The 21754-nt window shown below is 50.5% G+C and overlaps 1 protein-coding gene across 2 annotated transcripts in view; it reads right to left on the bottom strand.

The window, feature by feature from the left end:
- Nucleotides 1-637: 637 nt before the first annotated feature.
- The window catches only part of Crispld2 (cysteine-rich secretory protein LCCL domain containing 2), a 58336-nt gene continuing 37219 nt past the window's right edge, over nucleotides 638-21754 (bottom strand). For both annotated transcript variants that reach the window (XM_006255708.5, NM_138518.2), the window contains 3 exons: nucleotides 19975-20050; nucleotides 13531-13664; nucleotides 638-3172 (listed from right to left, as the gene is read on the bottom strand). In XM_006255708.5, coding sequence (XP_006255770.1) covers nucleotides 3118-3172; nucleotides 13531-13664; nucleotides 19975-20050 — 265 coding nt within the window. In that variant the 3' untranslated portion in view covers nucleotides 638-3117. The remainder of the gene's footprint in view (nucleotides 3173-13530; nucleotides 13665-19974; nucleotides 20051-21754) is intronic.

Raw genomic sequence — 21754 nt, 5'->3', positions numbered from 1 at the left:
ACTCCATCAATTCTGTCCTGGATTCTTGTATGTTGGACTTCTAACGCCTGAAGTGGGCACACTGGGATGTGGGGTTATGGCACAACTTGTTCTTACAGAAATGATGCCAAGGGACATTCAGAGGCCCTTTCATGGGTGGCTTAGCCTTAGGACACAAACCATGAACCAGGAAGTCAGCCCTACCTGCACCCTGATTTTGGACACCCACACCCCCTTCTGTTATCAAAGCCAGCACCCAGTCTTCAGTCTTGCCGTCACAGCTCTCACCAGCAGGTCCTTGACAAAAGACCCAGTGGTCCTCCCTGCTGGAGGCAGTCTTTGGGTTTGTGAGAAGCACAGCATCTCGAGTCACACGCACAGCATCTCATCCTCGCTTTGCACGCTGACATACACTTCATTAACTTACTAGTCCCCCCCCCCCCCGGGGGCTGGGGACCGAACCCAGGTAAGCGCTCTACCACTGAGCCAAATCCCCAACCCCAACTTACTAGTCTCTTGACCATGCTTCCCGAATGTCTCTCAGCTCCCTCACAAGGCCACCTGGGCCTCCTAACTACTTGGAGGTTGTTGGGACAAGGCTACCGAGTTCACAAACGACGCGTCTAGAAAAGAAAGAAGAAAAGACACACCACCGGGCTGTGTTAGAAATCAAATCCATTTTATTGAAACCATAGCAACAACCAGTGTGGCCCTGTTCATGCGAAGCACAAAAACTTACAATAAACTTTTGTACATAGGAAGTTGTAAAATATATCATTTTTCATAGAAAAAAGCACACAGTAAACTGCGGGCCGAGAGAGCCTACAGATCATGGAGAGTCGGCACACCCCTCTGAACAGACCGGGCACAGCTCGGAGGCAAATGGAAACTATCACCGGATGTAGGACGGAATGGGGATGCAGCTGGGATGGGCGTGGTCACTTGAAGCTTGGGAGAGCTGACGGGCACACAGGATCAGAGGGCTCTGATTTAGGGTCTTGTCATTGGTGGTTTTGTTTCTGTTTCTTCCACAGTAAAGGGCTTCCGGTTTCAAACTATCAATGAAGAAGATCAAGGCTGCTCAGCCAGGCTCTGCGCGAGGCCTCTGTGCCTAGTGGAAGGGCAGCCAGGGAGCACTGAGGACCCCGGTACAGACTCACACCGCGAGTTCCCTGGAGATGGGATTGGTTGCTCATTCTAGAAACCCAGGAGGGGTATGGTTTTCCCTTACCATCTCAACCTTGCCCTGCAGGCTGGGTGAAGGGTCCCACAGGACTCCTTGCATCGGGAAGTTTCCCGGATGTTTGGTAGCAACCAGAAGTCTCCTTCCACAGGCTGAGCAGATGTTTGCTCCAACATCTGGAGTGGAAGTGTTGATGCTCCAAAGACACCACACCCACACACATGAGGCAGAAACAGCCTGGTGAAAGGCTAGCTAGAGCTGGTTCAAGGTCGTGTGCATCTTATAAACTCCCCAGAAGGGATGGATTTGGGGGGGAGCTATCTCAGTACTCAGGAGGCCAGCCTGGGCTACATAACGAGTCAAGGCCAGCCTGGACTACATAGTGAAACTGTCTCAAACAAATAAGGAAACATTCAACTCAACTAGGTCCACACGGTTCTCTACAGGGAAGGTTTTGTTCAGACTCCCTTAGATGTTTTTTTATTTTTTTTTTTTAGGAACCATTTGTACTTTTGCTCATGTGGATGCGTGTGGCGTCTGTGGAGATCATGGATCTCCTAGAGTTAGTCATAGGTGGGTTATAGTTATAGTCTGTGAGTCGTGGGAACTGAGCTCAGGTCCTCTGGTAGAGCTGTTAATCACCAAGTCACCTCCCCAGCCTTTCAACTGGGGGACAGCATTCTGTTTTATTTTCTACTCCCACCCCCTTTCTTTTGTCTAAGAAATGTTTGGCTGGATCATGAAACCCTGTTTGAGGCCAACATTCACAGGCAACTGTGCCCCATCCCCAGGACTGGGGTGGGATTCCACCTTCTCTAGAGAAAGCTGTTTACAAAAGCAGGTTTCATTTTACAGCGGGTTTGGACCAGGCTCCTAAGTGATGGAAGCCAGGACTCACCACACTCTTGGAGCCCGGGACTCTGGCAAGCGCTGAGGGGTTCTTCCTGTGTGTCCCTGCCCCTCTCTCTCTGGTGGCTGGTGTGTCATGGGTGGTTTTACAACCACAGGTCACTCCATTAACCCCCAGGAGGAATGCGCCAGGAATCCGGTCCTCCCACAGCTAAAAACTAGGTCACCCAAACCATGGGGAAGCGATGTCGAGCTGCCACTCTAACAGCAACCGTGAGAGAGCCCTTGTTCTAAGGAGTAAGCAGACATCTAAGACCTGGAGCCTCTTGCAAAGCCAAGCCCCAAAGGAGGACAATCTAGACCTCCTTGGGGTGGGGCAGATGCTCGACACAGGGACACGGAATGGTGGGGAAGGCTCCTGATGCACTGGTCTTCCATGAGACCAAAGGTCATGTGAAAACGGGCCACAAGGACAAGGACAAGGACAAAGAAAAGATAAATCTCTGGAGTGCTACCAACTTTAAATAGACCAGCTCTGCTGGTCATACGAACACGTGACTGCCAAGAAGGTTGGGGACATGAGCACGGATACCACCAGGGCAGAGCCCAGGTTTTGCCCAGGGCTTCTCCCTGCAGCCCATCTGTCTGACCAGCAAACACAGACCCTATTTCTCTGTTGGTAGGACGGACTGTAACCTTAGGGCTGTCCACTCTTGTCATCCAGACAAGAGCCCCCTTCACAACGAATCTCAACCCTGTATCCTCAAGAGTTCGAAAGCCTTCCCCCCTCCAACACCAAAGAAAATGTGGCAAAGAGTGTCTCGGTGAGCATCTCCTGAGAGGAGATGAGCCACCAGATGGGGACCGCCACCTGGCCAGTCTGGGCACTGGTTGTCCAGCAAGAGACTCCACGGCATGCTGCTCATGAGGGGAAGGTGCTCTGTCACCGTCACCAAAAGCCACGGAGGCCCAGGACAGTCAACGACACCGAAAGGAAGATTCTTGACTCTCTGTAACCCTCCCACCCCCAAAGGACAAAGTACAGATAAAAAGCAGGACCCCCGAATCCCAGTAGACGACACCCCCTTCTCCCCAGGTCTCCATATTCACTGCCTGACGGGGAAGATCCGGAAGGCGTTTCCGTTCTGAGGAGTGCTCGGGCTGTAAGAGAAGAGGGAGAAGGAAGTTACAAGAGTTGTGGGCAGAAGAATGGCCGATAGGGCCAATGTGTGGTAAGGGCAGAGCCCACAGAAGTCACACCCAGCAGGACGAGCCCACTTGCGCCAACAGGAAGCTGCGGTGTGAGTCCAGGCTGAGGTTGCGGAGCGACTTTCTGGGTTTTGCTGACACCTGTGTCAGACATCTGGTTGACCGATGATTTAAGGGATGGCATAAAGGGAACACATACCCGAATGCTACCCAAAAATTTGCTGTTGTGGGTCCGCTATCCTTTGCCAAGGCACTGTCGGTGCGCGCAGGGGAGAAACACAGACAGCGAAGAACAGAGAGCAACCCAGAGGCACACGGTTAAACAAAACCTCGCTCTTCTGATGGAGGTCAAGTCCTTCAGGCCTTTTGTTGGTCTTTTGAGATAGGGCCCTATGCAGCCTAGGCTGATCTCCAGCAAGTTGGATAAGGATGAGGATGACTCTGAACTCCTAATCCTGCCGCCTCCCCCTCCCAAGTGCCACCACACCCAATTTATGCAGATTGAATCCCAGGCTTCGTGCACGATCGATCAGCAAGCTAGGCAAAGGTTCTGCCATTGAACTACATTCCCTGCTCCCAATCAGACTTAAAAAACGCCTTCACAGAACTATAATGTCCTGTGAAATTCAGCCATGACTATAATGTCTGACCTCTATACCAGCGCCTAGGTCTATATACCCACGAGATGAGAAAGTGTTTACAGGGGTCCTTCCGGCTTCCCCTCCTTCTGTGCCGGCAACTCTGCCTCTGTGAATTTGTCCGTTCGGGAAGACATGTGCTTTCCACTCACAGAGGTGTACACATGGGAGGTAGCTTGCTGTCAAACCACATCAGCCTTTTAAAAACTTCACAACTTCTCAAGCGGCCATATTGTATCCATGCCTACCCACAATGCACTTCGCATTTTGGAGGCTCCGCAGTCCCACATCTGTCCTTGTCTTGTGGGCACTGCACAGGCGTCCTGGGTACTCTGGCCTGAATCTTTATCTCCATTGCTTCTGTGCAGAGTGACTCTCCCTGGCCCAGAAGCTGTCCCTGGAGCAAGGCAAGGCAGACTGATGTCCTGGTTCTTTTTTCTTTTTTTTCTTTTTTTTTTTTCCGGAGCTGGGGACCGAACCCAGGGCCTTGAGCTTCCTAGGTAAGCGCTCTAACCACTGAGCTAAATCCCCAGCCCCGTCCTGGTTCTTTTTAATGTGGTGGTGGGGATGCAACCTAAGGCCCTGTGCATATCAGGCAAGCATTCAGCCATGAAGCCACAGCCCAGTCCCATCTTCAAAGTCCCCAACTGGGTTATCTTAGTGTTGAGTTGTAAGAGTTCATACACAGGCCACGTGCCCACGTGCAGGCACACACATGGTCACACACACAAACACGCATACTTGTGGTGTGAAATCCTTCAGTCCACACGCAATCTGGAAAATTGTTCTCTCATTCTGTAGCTAGACTTCCTGCCTCTCTCCCTCCCATCCAAGCACTAACCCTACCTCTCTTTCCTCTCATAAGTCTAGGGCCCAGTCACAGAACTCTCCTGAGAACTCACACTCTTTGGCTGCAAACAGCCAGGACTTTGTTGGTGTTTTCTAAGACAGGGTTTCTCTGTATAGCCCTGCTGTCCTGGAATTCACTTTGTAGACCAGGATAGCCTACAACTCAGAGATCCACCTGCCTCTGCCCACAGAGTACTGAGATCAATGGCACGTGACAATGCCCAGTGTGGACGCTTGTGTGACAATGCCCAGTGTGGCCTCTTGCTGGCTGCCACACACCTGCTCTCTGAGACTTGGTGTCTACTTTTCTTTTTTCTCTCTCTCTTTTTTTTTCTTTTCTATTTTTCGGAGCTGGGGACCGAACCCAGGGCCTTGCGCTAGCTAGGCAAGCGCTCTACCACTGAGCTAAATCCCCAACCCCTTCTTTTTTCTCTTAAGACATTTATTTTTATTTCATGTGTGTTCCTGAGTGTTTGTATGTGCACCGTGTGCATGCATGCCCAGGGAAGACAGAAGAGGGATTCGGAACCCCTGGAGCTAGAGTTACAGGTGGTTGTGAAACACTCAATTCGGGTACTAGGAACCAAACTGGGTCTTCTGCAAGAGTGCTGAGGGCCCTTAACCACTGAGCCGTCCCTCCACCCACTTCTCTTCATTTTCTCAATGGAGTCTTTTATAATATAAAGATTTAAAATGACCCAGTTTGTCATTTTTTTTCACAACTACGCTTTTGGTGTTTAAGGAAGCAATAGCTAGTTGACCCTCACATAAGCACAAGCTCACTTTCTCCTAAGAGCTTCCAGGTTTTAGGCCCACCATCCACTAGAGTCTGTGTCATACATGGTAGGAGCCCTCACCCAGCATCACAGTCCCACGTGCCAACTGTCATCTGGAATGGAAATGAAAATGAAGGCCAGGGACGTGACTCAGTGAGCAAAAGATCTTCATGCCAAGGCTGATGGCCTGAGCCTGATCCCTGGGACCCTCTGAACTTCATGTGTGAGCACATGCATGGATACACGTGGGTGCGCACACACACACACACACACACACACACACACACACACACTCATGCACAAACATAGACATATACACTCACACACACATACATACACATACATAAACACATATACACTCATACACAAACACACACATAACACACAAACACACTCATATACATATACACTCATATACAAACACACATATATACTCACAAACACACATATACACTCACACACAAACACACATATACACTCACACACAAACACATAAACACACATATATACTCACAAACACCTACAAACACACACACATAACACACAAGCACACACACACACACATATATATACTCATAAACACACACACATACACTCACACACCCTAACACACACACTCACTCACACACACACACACACACACACACACACTGATTTGACTCTCCCACTCTTCACTTTATAACAAAACTTAGAATTTCATTTTTGTTTGTTTTTGGAGATAGAGTCTGGCTGTGCAGCCTAGGTTGGCCTCAGACCTGTGGCAATCCTCCTACCTCAGCCTCTTGTGTACTAAGATTACACGCAGGGGTCACCATGCCTTGTTAGAATGTTCTGACTCTGTTTTCTCAGCTGCAGAGGACCCTGATAGGCTTACGTTATATTTATTATTTATCTGGGACTCTAGAGATGGAGACAGAGTTCTTTCTAGTCATTCTGTTGGCAGACAAGGCCATCGCTATGTAGAAGCTTCATGCACCGGCTTGCGAGACCCGAAGCCCCTGAGATTGGAATCGTCGGATCAGAGTCCGGGAGTGAGCCGAATGTGGAGGCTCATTTGGGCGGCTGGGGCATAAGGATTGTGCATTCTAGGCTAGCATGGGCTACACAGCAAGACTCTGCCTTCAAGGGGTAAAGAAGCCATTAGTCCAGGGGGGCATGACAATACACTTACTGGCGGGGTGCTTACTTAGCACAAGGTTCTGGGTTCCATCCTCAGCACCACACAAAAATAATCATAATAACATCAATAAATTAAAGGCATGAGTGCATCTGAGAGCTTCACAGAGGCCAACATGTTTCTTGTAAACATCGCACTAATTGATACCTCCTGCAGGAGGCGTGCAGGGTGGCCCATTAACCTGCAAGGTCCTAGTCTCGATGGGGAAGCGTGTCCACAGTTACAGCATGCACACTGCGTCTTATGAAGATGCCTGAACGGCCTGGCCACAATTTATCAACACTGTTTCCTGCAGGGTCTCCTCGGGGAACAGGAGAACCCAGATTGGACCAAACTCTGAGCCTGACAGCTGGCTGGGCCCTGGGCGGCCCCAAGAGCTACAGTCCTGTGGAAACAGCTGTTTGGAATTCCTGCTTGTTTTTCTGCCTTTCTCGTGGCAGCCTCATGCTCTTGGCTACCCCAGGGTTGAACCTGGAAAAACCGGATGCCATAGATATGTTTAGCGACATGGTGCAGGAAAGAGGTGTGAGACCAGGACATGGTGGGATAATCTCAGGGGCTGACAAGGCCAAGCAGAGGGAGAAAGGGGGCTGCCCAGGGCCAGGTTCCCCTAGCAGCTGGGCTGGTTTCTAGAAAGTGCCTTCTGCCTCTTGGGTTTCAGGCTGAAGAGCTCCCAGGGCTGTGTCCACTGAGTAGCCAGGAGAACCACCCAGGGTCATGTGTTCCCCGCCTGCCTCACACGTGAGCAAGCCACGTGGGGGAATGGAACTGGAAAGAGTTCTGGCGGGACGCTGGGTGCTGGCACAAGCAACCCTGGCAAGGGAGGCCTGAGGCTGCCAACCAGGCTGGAGGATCCTGGCTGGGGCACCCAATAATCTTGCCTGGTACTACGGAGCACTTCAGGGTATTCTGCACACCTTGCAGCAGGGAACCCAGCAGAGGGGTCCATGTCAATGCCGGTCCCTCCGTCCCCTTCCTGAAGCCACTAAGCTTAATGTGAAGGTCAGGCACAGGCTCTGTGTGTGTGTGTGTGTGTGTGTGTGTGTGTATGTGTGTGTAAGGTGTGTAGGGTGTGAGAAATCGTAAAGTAATCTCTCCCTATCCCTGCCTCTCACAACCCTGGCCCTCAGACGCTCTTTATGGTCTGGAGAAAGCAGAAAGCACAGCTGAAGCACTTCGAGGTTGTTTGTATGAAATTTGGGGGGGGGGGGTGTCAGGGGTAAGCATGAACCACAAGTTGACATCAGGCATCTCTCTCAATGATTCTCCTCTTTACTTTTGAGACAGGGTTTCTCAGTTAGCCCTGGCTAGGCCGGGCAGCAAGCAAGCCTCCAGGATATAGGCCTCTCTCCATTTTCTTTATAATGCACCCCCATGCCCAGCTTTATGTGGGTGCTGGGTATTTGAACTCAGGTCCCCATGTTTGCTGTGCAGCCTTTCCCTGCCTAGCCATTCGCTGAGCCCTTGGGACAATCAGTTTTCATAAAGGATATTAAAATTTTTGATTGAAAAATAGAAGGTATCAGCAACAGTTGGTCTATCATTCACCTACTGTTTCCTGCAGACCTAGTCCAAGTCGGGCTCTATGTTCAGTGTGTTGTGGGGAAGTGGTAACAAAACGGATGGATCCTGGCCCTCGAGGAGCTTGCACCAGACAGACATGTGAAGGAAGTTACACAGAGAAATGATGTGGGAAAGAAACAGGCAGGCCAGGTCTAGGGGGGGCAGTATTAGGAGGGAGAAGGATGCCTGCCAAGGGGCATCACTTGCCTTCAGATCTGAATGACAGAGAGGATCAGTCACAGGCATGCGTGGACAAGGCTCAGGGTCAGAAGTCAGCAAGTGCAAAGGCCCTGGGGTAGAAATGGCCTCCACATGTTCCAAAACAGGGAAAGACCATGAGGTGGAAGCGTGGTTCCAGGGAAGGACACTACGTGGTGGAGAGGTGTGTCTGGGCACTGGAAGGTGGCTTTTGTTCCTAGCACAGCAGGAAGCCATTGGTGGGAAGGGCTCTGTGGGAGACAGGTGGCTTTGGCCATTCACTGAAAGGAAATTAACCGAGGGGGACCCGCTGGGAGTGTGTAGAGTTGCACAAAGACGTTCCTCATCTGTTTAGTTCAGAAAAATGGATGGGGAAGGAAGCAGCTGGATATGACCCTATCATGGTAAGCCAGCAGTGTGTGCCCGGTGCGAGAATGCCATGAGCCATCCAGGCAGTATGGCGAAACATCCCCAGGGTGCTCCGCCCTGACGCCAGTGCAGTCCCTCTCAAAAACAAACTCTGACTGGCTGTGGTGGCATACCCTTTTAAACCTAGCACCTGGGAGGCAGAGGCGGGCAGATTTCTGATCATGAGACCAGCTTAGTCTGTGCAGCAAGTTCTGGGCCAGCCAAAGCTATTCTAGTGAGACCCTGTATAAAAAATAAACAAAATGATTTTACTACCAGGCCCAGGAGAGGGCTCAGCAGGTGAGAGAGCTGCACAGAATGATAAGCTGAGGTTGTAAGGTTGATTCCTGAACCCAAGTAAGAGGCCAATGTGCTGGACTCCCTCGTCTGTAGTCCCCAGATCCTTACAGCTAGATGGAAGTCAGAGGCAGGTTAGCTTGTGGCCAGCTAGTCTGGAGCATTCTGCTCAGCAAAGAAGTGAGACCCTGCCTCACCAAGGTGGAAGGAGAGAACTGACTCCCTACCTCTGTCCTAAGACCACACACACACACACACACACACACACACACACACACACACACTCTCATCCATGGACACAGACACTCATCCATGGACATACACTCTATTGTATACACACTGCATGGACATACACACACACTTTGGTACACACATATGCTATAGTAGTATACATGCACATTCTGTGGCATACACACACACACACACACACACACACACATACACACTCACACAGACACACACACACAAACACACAATCTATTTTTACTACCTCTTAAAAGCCTCTGGAATCCTCTGAGAGACGAAAGAGAAGGGGTAGGGGGAGGCCTGCTTGAATGCCAGGGCATAGCCGGCCTGGGTCTCTGCAGAGGCACTTGGAATCAGACCTCCACGGGGCATGCGGGGCAGCCCAGCAGAACTTCTATCTGATAGCAAGAGCTCTTGCCGTTTGGAACCTTCCAGAACAGCCTGGAGTGAGAGAGAGGACAGCTGGTTCTGGAGCAGCACAACCTGTGCCTCCATGGGTTGGCAGCTGACCTCGGGGAGTCATGGGATCCCGGGACACAAAGGGGTCCATGATTCTGGCCTTGGAAAGGAGTGGTTGCCTTCTCATTGCTAAGTGTGCAACCCTGTCTTCCCAGCTACTTAGGAGGCTGAGGCTGGAGGATCCTTGGTTCAAGCCCTGACTGAGCTACAAAGTGTATTCAAGTTCAGTCTGTGAAATTAAGAGAAAAACTACCCCAAGAATAAAATGCAAAAAGAGGGGTTGGGGATGTGGATCAGGAATGGGAGCACTGGCATGGTGAGACTCTGGGTTCAGTCCAGTGTAGGAAGAGGGGAGGAAGGGAGGGAAAGGGATGAGGGAAACCATTGCTGTCTCTGCACACACATGCAGCTCTTCCCCTGGGCAGATATGTGTGTGCTGCCCCGCTTGACCGAGTCTCACCCCAGTACTGATAGGGACTGTCAGAGTCTACACTTGAGAGCCCGAGGCAGGAAGATCACAAGCTCTGGGCCAGCTTGGGCTTTTTAAAATGAATAGTGAAGTCCCGTCTTTAGGAAAACAAAAACAAAACAACCCCAATCAGACCCCATTTGTATATCTTTCTCTGAGCCTCGTTTTGTACTTTGAAAATCCGGGTTTGCCCGAAATGTTCTGCCTGAGAGACATCTGAAGCACTGGGCTTAAAATCAAATTCGAGCAAACATGTCTCCACTGTTTACAGCGGCTACTAGAGCTGCTGGGGCCTGTGGCGCTCACGGTGTGTGTCTGTTGACCCTTAGGACAGAGATTCTCTCTATTACCCATGCCTTTCTCAGCCCAGGAGAGTTGCTCATACTGAACGATTCCACAGCCAGGTAAAAGCCTGTCTGGACACACCTCCTGCCCACGGTTTTCTGTTCTGGGCAGGTGACCGGGAATGCCCTGTTGCCCTGGTTTAAGAAGAGCCTGAGGCTGACAGACATCTATCTGGGCACCTGCTCTCTGTGAGGATGTTGCTTAGCCAGGGTTAGCCACAAGTCTGGGAGAGAACAGACTGTCCTGGAGACTCACTTCTCACATCTGCCTTTCACAACTTCCAGGAAACCTCCTTCCCCAAGAAGACCGTTGTGAAATCCAAGCCGACACATCAGCCAGTGTGGGCAGTGCCCCATGCCACTCAGGATTTAAAATGCCGTGTGCCAATCGAGGAGTGGTACCGTGGGCCTAATAATCCTAGAACTTGGGAAGTAGGGACAGGGAGATTAGACGTCCATGGTCATTCTCAGCTACACAGTGAGTTGGAGGCCATCCTAGTTTACATGTGACCCTATCTCAAATGAACAAAATGACAATAACGGGGGGGGGGGGTACAGGGGGATGGCTCAGTAGGTAAAGGGGCTTGCAGCCAAGCCAGCCGGTGTGATTTCTACCCCTATCACATGGTGGAGGAGAGAACTGACTCTTGCAAGTTGCCCTCTGACTTTTACATGCTGCTGTGGGACATGAGTACCCCCCCCCACACACACATACACACCGTGTAAAAATAAATACAAATTATTTTAATTGGAAATAAAGTGCTATTTGGAAAACACTGGCCACAGAGTCTTATATCTTAATGACTACTGGGACCATCTCTAACCCCTCTAGGGTCTCAGCAGCTACTGGAACAACCTGCCCTCTGGCTTTGAAACCAGACCTGACTGGGACAGGCTACCAAGATGTCCCAGTCAGGTCATTTCAAGATCAAGGATGCCCAAGGAAGATACAAACATGTCGACCATGCTCAAAACATTTCTGCTGGGTTCTTGTGGCCAAGGAGGGCCCAAGCTTCCTATACTTTGGCAGCAGTGACCTGCTCTGGCCTGGGTCTCACTTCTGTCTGTCCCTACCAGGTGGCTAGGCTCACATCACAGGACAGAGGTCCAGCTTCATGCTCCTTGATGGATCCAGTGCCTGGGAATGTGAGGGCCTCCAATGTGGAGGAGGCCATGGGGGTATGGACTAAAGAGCTAGCTGTGTTAGGAGAAGGGCATGTGTGTGAAGGCTTCATGCCCCTCTGAAAGCCAATTCATGTGGCTCTAGAAGTGAAGCCACCTAGTCCTGTAAAAATGACCCAATTTTCAGGGTTTGGAACAGCTGGAGAGAGCAGCCAAGGTTGCTGGACCCCATCATCCACTTAGTAGGGACCGCTCTGCTGTAGCTATTGATTCCCAATTGCAACTTTCCCTCCTGAGGGGAGGAATGAGCCTTACAAGGTTTAGGAAGCTCCTGAGACTTACAGGATTCACTAGGCCCATCCCACAGCCTGGGAGAGAGACAGACCTCAGATATCAGAGAACATAAGAAAGCAGTGTCCAAAGCCTCACAAGCTCATGCCTCCAAAGCCTCCAGAATCATGAGAAAGAAAGGCCATGGCAGCCAAGGTGTACCAGTGTGAGCCAGGCCCTCAACTCTATCTGCATTAGGAAGGTCTCCTGACAATTCCTCACACCTTAGAAGCTAAGGCTAGAGGGTTGAGGGAGCCGGGCCTTCTCTGAGGTGTGTGCCCTCAGGAGGAAACCACAGGGGAAATGGGTCTTTGCAATTCACTTGCACAGACTAGGGTCACATGAATAAAAAATAGCCTAGGGGCTCCGACCAGAGGCTGTCCTGAGGAACAGTCTAGAAAGTCATGCTAAGGACTAAGAGGTCAGCTGGTGAATCAGAGTACACCTGGGGTAAGTGCCAATGTCCCACAAGAAGGGTGTTCATCACTGTGATTCAGACCTCATAGTGGTGAAGTGCCCGGAGCCATATGCACCCAGTATTACCCCAAACTACAGCCAGCAGGTACACTAGGGGCAGGAAGCCCTGTACTTGCATAAGAGCAACCCAGAGCTGTCAGCACGGCCCTTACTTCCTGCCTGTCACCACTAGGTCCTGTCTCAATAACTCTTGTCATCCATCCCATGAGGCCAGGGGAGCTGGCAGAAATACCAAACGCAGCTGCAGCTTCAGGGAGGAGTGGGTGTCAGTCCCTTAGTCCTGTTGTGCTCACTTTACAGAGATTAAAAACAACTCAGTGAGACTAGCCACCAGGCTGAGGCGACTGGCGCCCAAAGCACAGGCAGGTGGAGAAAGTCCCCAGGGTTCTGCATTCCCTGTACATTTTTTAAGACTACATGGTCAGAGATCATTTCCACAGGATGTGTGCGGCTTTTAAAACTTTTGGGGAATTAGAGCTTGGTTCTCTATGTCTTATGAAATAAATGCACACACACGCACACACACAAACACACACACGGATACATGTATGCACACGTATATGCGCGAGTATACACACATGCATGCACATGTGTGCATATATCATACACATATGCATGTACAGGCATAGACATATACAAACATGCACACACATGCGTACACATAAGGAATAAGAGGGAGGAGCCTACATGTCAAAAAAAAATACACAGACGTTTTCCCAGGTGATGGACAGAGGACAGATGCTCGGATCCGGGAATAGCTAATATTTCTACACTTTCCACAAAGCAAGCGTCAGAAATAGAAAAGGAAAACTTGGAAAGCAAAAACATGAACTGAGAGAGGATTGCAGGTTAGACCTGGACATGGTGAAGACTGCAGGTTAGACCAGGACATGGTGGTAAAATGAACAAACGAGCTTTGAAAAATAAGGAGCTGCCAGGCCCGAGGGCCGGCCCTACCTCTCTGACTGAACCCCGTTCCTGAGGGAGCCCACGTAGCTCTTCTTTTTGTCCACGGGCATCACATCTGCATAGCCACCAACCTCGTCGACAATGACGCCTGCATGCACAGCCGCCTTACAGATGCTGGAAGTCTGCAAGGACAGGAGGTTGTATGTCAGAGCCAGGACCCAGGTCCCAGTGCTGCTGATCACGATGGCCCCAGGAAACAGCTCACACAACCTCAGCTCCTGAACGTGCCTCAGAGCACATGCTCTCTGTCACTCTTCCAAATCCCACTCTCCACCACACATACCTTTCAGAGTGGCCACACTGCGTGTCTGACCCTCGGGGACTTAGCGGGGACCAATGAAGACCCTGCTTCCATGGAGTTGGGGGGGCTAACAAACAAACGCACACACACAAGCACACAGGCGAGATCTGTGAGGGAAATAAAACCAGGTCATGAGATGGCAGCTGGCTGTTAGGGGCTGCTTCAGAGCAGCCGAGGGCAGACTAGGGACAGAGATGCTCCAGTTGCACCCATGTGGTTATCTGTAAGTGGAGTATTTTATCTAGGCAGTGGGAGGAGACTGTGCAAAGGCTCCAAGGTAGGCACATCACGTCCTAGGAGAAGACAGCAGGCTAAGATAGTTGGTATGCAGTGACTGGGGGCACCGCGACACAGGTGGATGCTCTCAGCTGTCTAGTGCATACCAGTCTGGTGCCAGGCGAACCGTTTCAGAGTCCCGTCCAAGGCTCACAGGACAGAAGCTAGGCAGGACACCTCAGTTACTTTTTGCCTAGAAGCAGGACCATCCAGAGTGTTCCCAGCCCAGGACCAGCGTGCTGATGTCCATCTAAGGCCAAGAGCTCCAGAGCCACCTCCCTGGCCATGTCCATGGTGCTTTCCTCGGGCAGCGTCAGCCTTGTGGTTTAGACTGTGGATTCCACCCTTTTCCCCTGTGTGCTGGAGATGGAACCGGAAGCCTCACACATGCTAACCAAGTGTCCTGCCTCAGAACCGCACCCCCAGTTCGTGATCTCCATCTGCGCTGCACCGTGGGACCAGCTGCAGTCTTTTCCTGAAGATGAAGCACATGTGTATGTCTTCGCCTCCTTCCCGAAGGTCTCAGATGTGCACCCTGGAGCTGAGCTGATTGCCGTAGGGAGGACCCATCTCCTGCCTAGGAAGCGCACACCCTGGAGCCGACCAGATCTCAGCTGTGGCCTATTATCCCATTGGATCCAACGTTGCGGGAGTCATCCCTTATTCCCATTTCTCAGGCCATCCAGCTGGGCACACAGGGTCAGTCACTTTGCCAAAGCTACTTGAGATTTGTGGGCGCCAACTGAAGCCAGGGGTGAGGGCGGGGTCAGCATAACAATGGTCCCCAGAGATGACCACAGCCTAATCCCTAGACCTATGAAATGGCAGAAGGGGTTTTGCAGATGGGATTAAGTTAAGGATGTTGGGGCAGCAGATTACCGGATTTATCCTGGTGGCCCACTGACATCGAAGTGTCCTGTAATGGGGAGGGACTCAAAGCTGGGACACATAAGACTCCCCTGGCCATTGCTGATATCGAATAGGCTAGGAGCCAAGGCATGCGGGCGACCTGGGGAGACTGGTAGCATCCAGGGCACTGGCTCTGTGGCTTGACATCTTGCTGCACTCTTGGGAGAGCCTCCTTCAGGCCAGTTGACATCCATCCTCTAAAACCATGACACTCAAAGGCATGTGGCCATTTCCTCAGGCTTGACTACCATAGCCATCTTCAATCAGAGCAGCTTCTGATTGCATGAGACACTCACGTAATCCAGCCTGTGGACATTCCAGCATCAGGGATGGGGCTCCCAGCATCCTTAGAGACCCCCTGCTTCTTGAGGTTATCCAGAGGATAAAGAGTTAATTGAGTGGGTGGAGTCTCTTCCTGTACAATCCTGAGCCACCCTGGGGGGGACTCTTCACTGGTATAGCTGACTAAACACGAACAAACAAATGGTGGGACTTCTTGGTGGCCTCGGAGTCACCCACAGTACTATACATAACACCAGTAAACTCACTGGTTCACCACCAGGCTGTACCTGGATGGAATTTTTCCTTTGGTCTATGACGGCTCTCTCCATCTAGGGTCCAATCAGCATTGCATGGTCTGAGGAAAATTTGCCCTGCCCCTCAGGCAATTAGAATCGTTTTTTACAGGCTGGAAAGTCAAGCAGCCAATCTAGCGCTCCCACACTCATGGCTCAAAAACCAAAGAACAAGTCTTTGATGTCGAGTTGACATATCATGTCTTCTTCCGTCAACAAATGGTGCGAACAGGACCCTTATCCCGGAAGTGGTCCCAGGCAGAGGCCTATCAGGCTGGTGACTGGCGGGGTCTGGTTCCAATCCTGAGCAAGGCAGCAGAGCTGCCTTCATGGAGAAGCATGCACAAGTTCCAACTCCCAAAGAGCTCTGTGCTGCAAAAGGTTAAGAAGCAACAGACCTGCATTTGTCCCTAAGACCAGTGGGGATGCTGGGGACTCTGGGGACGCTGGGGACACCAAACCATCACTCAGTTTCAGAATCTCCAGAAACCACTTCTCAGAGGTGTGTTACATGAATGGACACAAACGTCTTATTGCACTGACTGGCAACTGGCCAGTCACTGTGTCCGTCCCTCAGATAAGTTGTTCCTGTCTAGGGACTGCCATATCCAGAAGCAAGGCATCAGTTTCCGCTGGGGCAAGTGCCAGGGAAAGTTCCCTCGTATTCTCCAAGTCCCCTGGGGTTGCACGCTCATCCCATGAGAGGTGACTCTTCTCCAGAGGCCAAGAGGCTGTGATTGTGCCCTTTATCCCCTCCCTTGATGAATTCCAGATACCATGACACCCACATTTCCTGGATGCGTGGCAGGCCGCTCTCCCATCTCATGCCTGGTGATGCTCACATCTCTGACAATTGGCAGAAACAGACAGGCATCCTTCCCCTGCCTCTCCTATCACATGTAAAGGGTGTTCACTCTCTGCTCCTGCTGGTTCAACATTAACTCAGGGCCATTTCGTAACAACCCCTGTGATCCCAGAGGCACACTGGCCAGTCCTGGCATTTGGTAGCTGTGGGACCCAGGGCAGCCTGTACCCACTGCTCAGTGGGCCGTGCCACCAGCAAAGGTGGTGCTGGAGGTGTCCCTGGCCTGTCACTCACTCTGACATCATGAGCCCACAAGGTCACTGGGGTCATTGGTCATTATCAATCCCTCAAAGCAGTTGGGAGGTTGAGGGTCAGGAGCTAAACAACCTACCCAGAGTCACTCGGGGACAGCAAAACTATGGCACCACAGCCTGGGACAGGGAAGAATGATGGCTGTGGTGTTTCTCCAAGCAAGGTTCAGGTCTGCACATGACTTGTTGCACAGCAACTGTTATAGACAAAGGCTACGAACTGCCAAGCCCACTGTCACCATCTCCAGGACCCCAAACTCTCAAGGACTGTCCTTGAGTTCCAAGGCCCTTCAGCAGCAGCCTACAGCCACCAACGGCCATGCTCCCAGGAACGGGTTCGAATCCAGGTTCTGCAGCTCTACTTGTGTCCACTGGGTCGGGACAGCTGCAGAGGGGCTGGGAGGCTCAGCTAAACATTGCTCCTCTCTGGGCTCCCAATACCCACACAAGGGGAGTTTGTTGGAGCAGCCGATGAGACCCGGAGGATAAGCAAGGAAACTGAGGCTCAGTGGGGAAAGAAATCCACATGGGTAATTCCCCTGCCTGGGGCCAGCTCGGGCCTCTTGACCTCAGCTCTGGTGTCTGAGCCACGCCCGGACAATCCTGCCTGCAGCTCACCGCAAAGAGAGCTGCAGCCAGGACAGGCACTCTGCAAATGGCTGTATCCGTGGCATTCGGAGGCCCTTCAAAGGTCTGGAGACTACACTCCCAAAATAAATCTCTTAGCTAAACAGACATTTTCCAAGAGGCAACCTCATTTCCCAGAATACAAAGTGACCTAGAAACACAGGCCAGCAGAGCCTAGGGATGGAGACACACGTTTGCTTTGTCCTCCTGTCCATGGCCTCTCTCTCTGTCTCTGTCTCTCTCTGTCTCTGTCTCTCTCTTTGTTTCCCTTCCCCTCCTCCTCCCCTCTCCCCTCCCCTCTCCCCTTCCCTCCCCCTCTCTCCTTTTCTCTCTTCTTCCCTCCTCCTCCCTCTCTCCTTCCTTCCTGCCTTCTTTTTGAAGGGTTCTTAACACCAACAACTTCAGTATCCTTTTGTGCTACAAATACCAGGCCATTACTGTATGCCAGGCCCAGACAGAAACCCCACCCCTTCCAAGGCTCAAAGCTCAAGAAAATACACTCTTTAAAGCCTTCATTCACCTACAGGCCTGCTCCTGTCAAGCAGGTACAGAGAACCATGAAGAAGGCAGAATAAGAGGAAAGGGAGGGAGTAAATCCATCTTGTCTCGCCACGTGCTCACTGTGATATTTGGATCAGACTGTTCTGAGCCTTGTTTTTCCCCTTTGCAAAATGATAAGGACGCCTAAACAAGGTATTTTTCTAAAGCTTGGGACACAGCAGATACTGAGTGAAAAGCTGTGCAACACTGCTATATCCCACGTGTGCAGGAGGAAGGAGTAGCAGCCTTTTTTTTTTTTTTTTTGCTTTATGTGTTGAGTTGCTGTGTTATTTGGTGCATACAGATTTGGTTTATCTTCTTATGAAAAAAAATCTGCATTTTTCTGTGTATCTCTTGTGCCCTTGCTGGAAGAATTGTTTCAAACTTGAGTTGTGTCTTGTGATGTAACTGGCAACTTTTTTAATGGTTTATATCTGGTTGAGTTTTTGTCCATTCTTTTATTCCGAAAACATTTTAAAATCACAATCTGGGGCTTGCCTTGTTTTGTTTTCTCTGTTTCTTTTCCTTTTTTTTTTTTTAAGTTCTGAGGAAGGAACTCGGGTGAACCTATTAGGTGAACTATAACAATGAGTACGTGATATTTTCCTTCTTCATAAAAACTGTCAGAATTTAATTTCAGCTAAACAGCTTTCCAGAAGGCTCTTTTTTTTTTCCTCAAAAAGAAAAAAAAAAAGACAAGGAAAAAGCCTTAGTCATGAAGGCCATTTTGGCCTTAAGGAACTGAGTGACTTCACGCCTGTAGGAATCTGGGACAATTGAAGGCAAATGGAAACAAAGATGGTGGTGGTCAGGGAAGAGAGCTGTTTGCTGAGGACCCGGAAACTGTGAGGGATGCTTTAGCTGGAGACATGATACCACCAGCTGGCAGGGTTTAGAGCTAGAAGATACCATGAGCTGGACAAGTCTGGCTGGCTCTGGGATTTCTACTCACAAAGACAAAAAGGACTCAGAGGGATTGCGTGGGCTGGGGTGGGGGTGGGGCAGGGCTCGGACAGCTGCGAAGTGGGGGGGGGGGTGCTTGCCCCTTCTGGGTCACTGCGTCCCTAAGCCCTGGACACTGGAGGGAACAGGCTGAGCTCTGAAAAATCAACAAATCAAAACCGGGCCTTCACATCTGAGTTAGGAGGGAGGATGGGGACATGGTTTTGTTTTCTATGTGCTTATAGCTGAGGGCATACCAGGCAAAAAGAAACAGTAGCAGACTATATTCTTATAGCTGAGCTCACACAAGGCAAGAAGAAACAGTAGCGGATTAACTGCACCTATCAAAGGAATACAGAGGAATGCAAGGGTGACCAAGCTGGCCAGTTCTCAGTCAACTTGGCTCAAGCTCCAATTATCTGGGAAGATGGGCTCTCAACTGAGAGCCTCCCCTGTAAGGCAAGCCTGTATGGCACTTTCTAGACTTAGCGATCAATGTGGGAGGACCCAGCTGACCCTAGGGAGGATCTAGTTCACACAATGCTGCTCCTGGGCAGGTGGTGCTGAGTTCTATAAGAAAGCAAACAAAGGGAGCAGCCAGTAAGCAGTGGGCAGTCAGTTCCTGCCTCCAGGTTCCTGCCTCCAGGTTCCTGCCCCAGGTTCCTGCCTCCAGGTTCCTGCCTCCAGGTTCCTGCCTTGAGTCCCTGCTCTGACTTCCCTCAGTGATGGTCTATGTTCTGAGAGCTATAACGCTGGAGTAAAGCCTTTCCTCCTCAGTTGCTTTTGGCCTCAGTGCTTATCACAACGACAGAGATCCTAGTTATGATGGCAGGCAAGTAAATATCCGAGACAATGAAACCTGTGAAATGCAAGGACCTTCAAACCAGGAAAAACCATCTAGGTAAGAGGAGACATGCTAGAGCTTCCATTCAGACAGACAGACAGACAGACAGACAGACAGACAGACAGACAGACAGACAGAGACAAGGTGGGAATCAGGCCCGTCTATGAATGGGATGTCGGGGCCGTGGCAGGAACTGGTCGGCTGAGTATAGCCACAGGCTGTGGCATGAGATCTCAGGTTGTGGTTTCCACACCTTAGGACTGGGTTCCTAAGGTGGCCACTGAGGAAGTTAGCCTACTCACGTCAGCGTAGATGTTGGTTCCATACACAGGGGCCCAATAGGATGGCTCCTCTCCACATCGTGAAGGACACCGGACTCTAGAAATGAGAAAGAAGCAATCATAGTGCACATATGTGTGTGTATGTGTGTGTGTGTATGTGTGTGTATGTACGTGTGTGTGTGTGTGTGTGTGAACTATACATGCAATGGTTTATGTGTAGAGGCAAGAGGACAACCTGCAGGAGTTGGTTCTCTCACCACATGGGTCCTGGGGATCAAACTCAGGCATTGCAAGAAGTGGCTTCACCCACTGAGCCATCCTGCTAGTATGCAGACAGGGCAGAGACCTAGGAATCATAGCTCATGGGTGGAGCACGTCCTCAAACACACAGGGCCCAGGATCAAGGCCAGCACAGAAGCAAAGGAGGCGACTGTCCCCCACAGTGGCTGTGGTAAACACACCCTTGTCTTTAATAACCATGCATGTAGAACTAAAAACTCCCAAAGGAACAAGCAAAGGAACAGGGCCCCAGGACAGGCGTGTTGGACTGTGGGATTGTGGGATTGTATCTTCCCTACCTGGGTGTTGACAGGGTGTGCTCTGGGTGCAAAATGTAGATCGTTATCAATAGAATTTTTAAGGCTACTTCCCTATGTGGAGAGGAAGGGCGGGGAGCCCTCACCTCAGTGACTCAGAATGTTCCAAGAAGGGCACAGATAACTTGAGGCAGAAAGGGTTAGATTACCACAAAACTCACAGCCTCAGTCCAACTGATGGCTCCAGGGTTGAAGAGGGCTCCTCAGACTGAAAAATAGGAGGGCCTCAGGTGGCTGGCAAGCCCCATGCCAGGCAGAAAAGCATGAGCTTTGACTAAGAAAAGGCCCTTTGTGTCTGTCTGGAACAGTTTACCACAGACTGAGCCCAGGGACCACAAAGCCAAGATGGCGGCCGAAAGCCACCTGGCCCTGATACAGGCAGGATGCTTGGCAGGAAGGAAGCCAATCAGCCAGGCTGAGGCAGCTCTTGAGGAGGAATGGAAGGAGCAGGCAGGGAAAGAGGTGTGTGTGTGTGTGTGTGTGTGTGTGTGTGTGTGTGTGTGTGTGTGTGTGTGTGTGATGTGTAAGTGTGTGTATATGTGTATGTGTGATGTGTGTGTTATGTTGGTTGTGTGTATATGTGTGTATATGTGTATGTATGTGGTGTGTATCTGTGTGTGTATGTGTGTTGTGTGTCTGTGGTATATGTGTATGTATGGTGTCTATCTATGTGTGTGGTATGTAAGTGTATGTTATGTCAGCTGTGTGTATGTGTGTGTTGTGTATGTTTGTGTGTTGTGTATGAATATAGTGTGTTTATGTGTGGTGTGTATGTGTGTGTATGTGTATGTGGTACATATGTGTGTGCGTATGCCAATGTGTGTGTGGTGTGTGTTTGTGTGTGGTGTGTGTGTGTGTGGTGTGTATATATATATACATATATATATATATGATATGTAAGTGTGTGTTATATTAGGTGTGTGTATATGTGTGTGTTGTGTGTGTGTTGTGTATCTGTGTATGTGTGGTGTGTGTGTGTGTGGTGTGTATCTGTGTGTGGTATTGGGTTTGAAAAGCAATTCAAGAGTCTGAGAACTCTCAAGCCTGCTCCCAGAGGGTGTCAGTCAGAAGGTTGCATGAACATGTGGACCCTGACGAGGTTTTCCTCATTTCTGATTCTTGACACTTTCCTTCTCTTTCTCTGTCACACTCAGGAAATCCACTAAATTGCTGTGGTGGCGTCTCCCTGAATGCTGCAGCCTGTC

Source organism: Rattus norvegicus, chromosome 19 (assembly GCF_036323735.1).
Source record: "Rattus norvegicus strain BN/NHsdMcwi chromosome 19, GRCr8, whole genome shotgun sequence".
Classification (NCBI taxonomy): Eukaryota; Metazoa; Chordata; class Mammalia; order Rodentia; family Muridae; genus Rattus; species Rattus norvegicus.
This window is presented reverse-complemented; position numbering and strand designations above follow the sequence as displayed.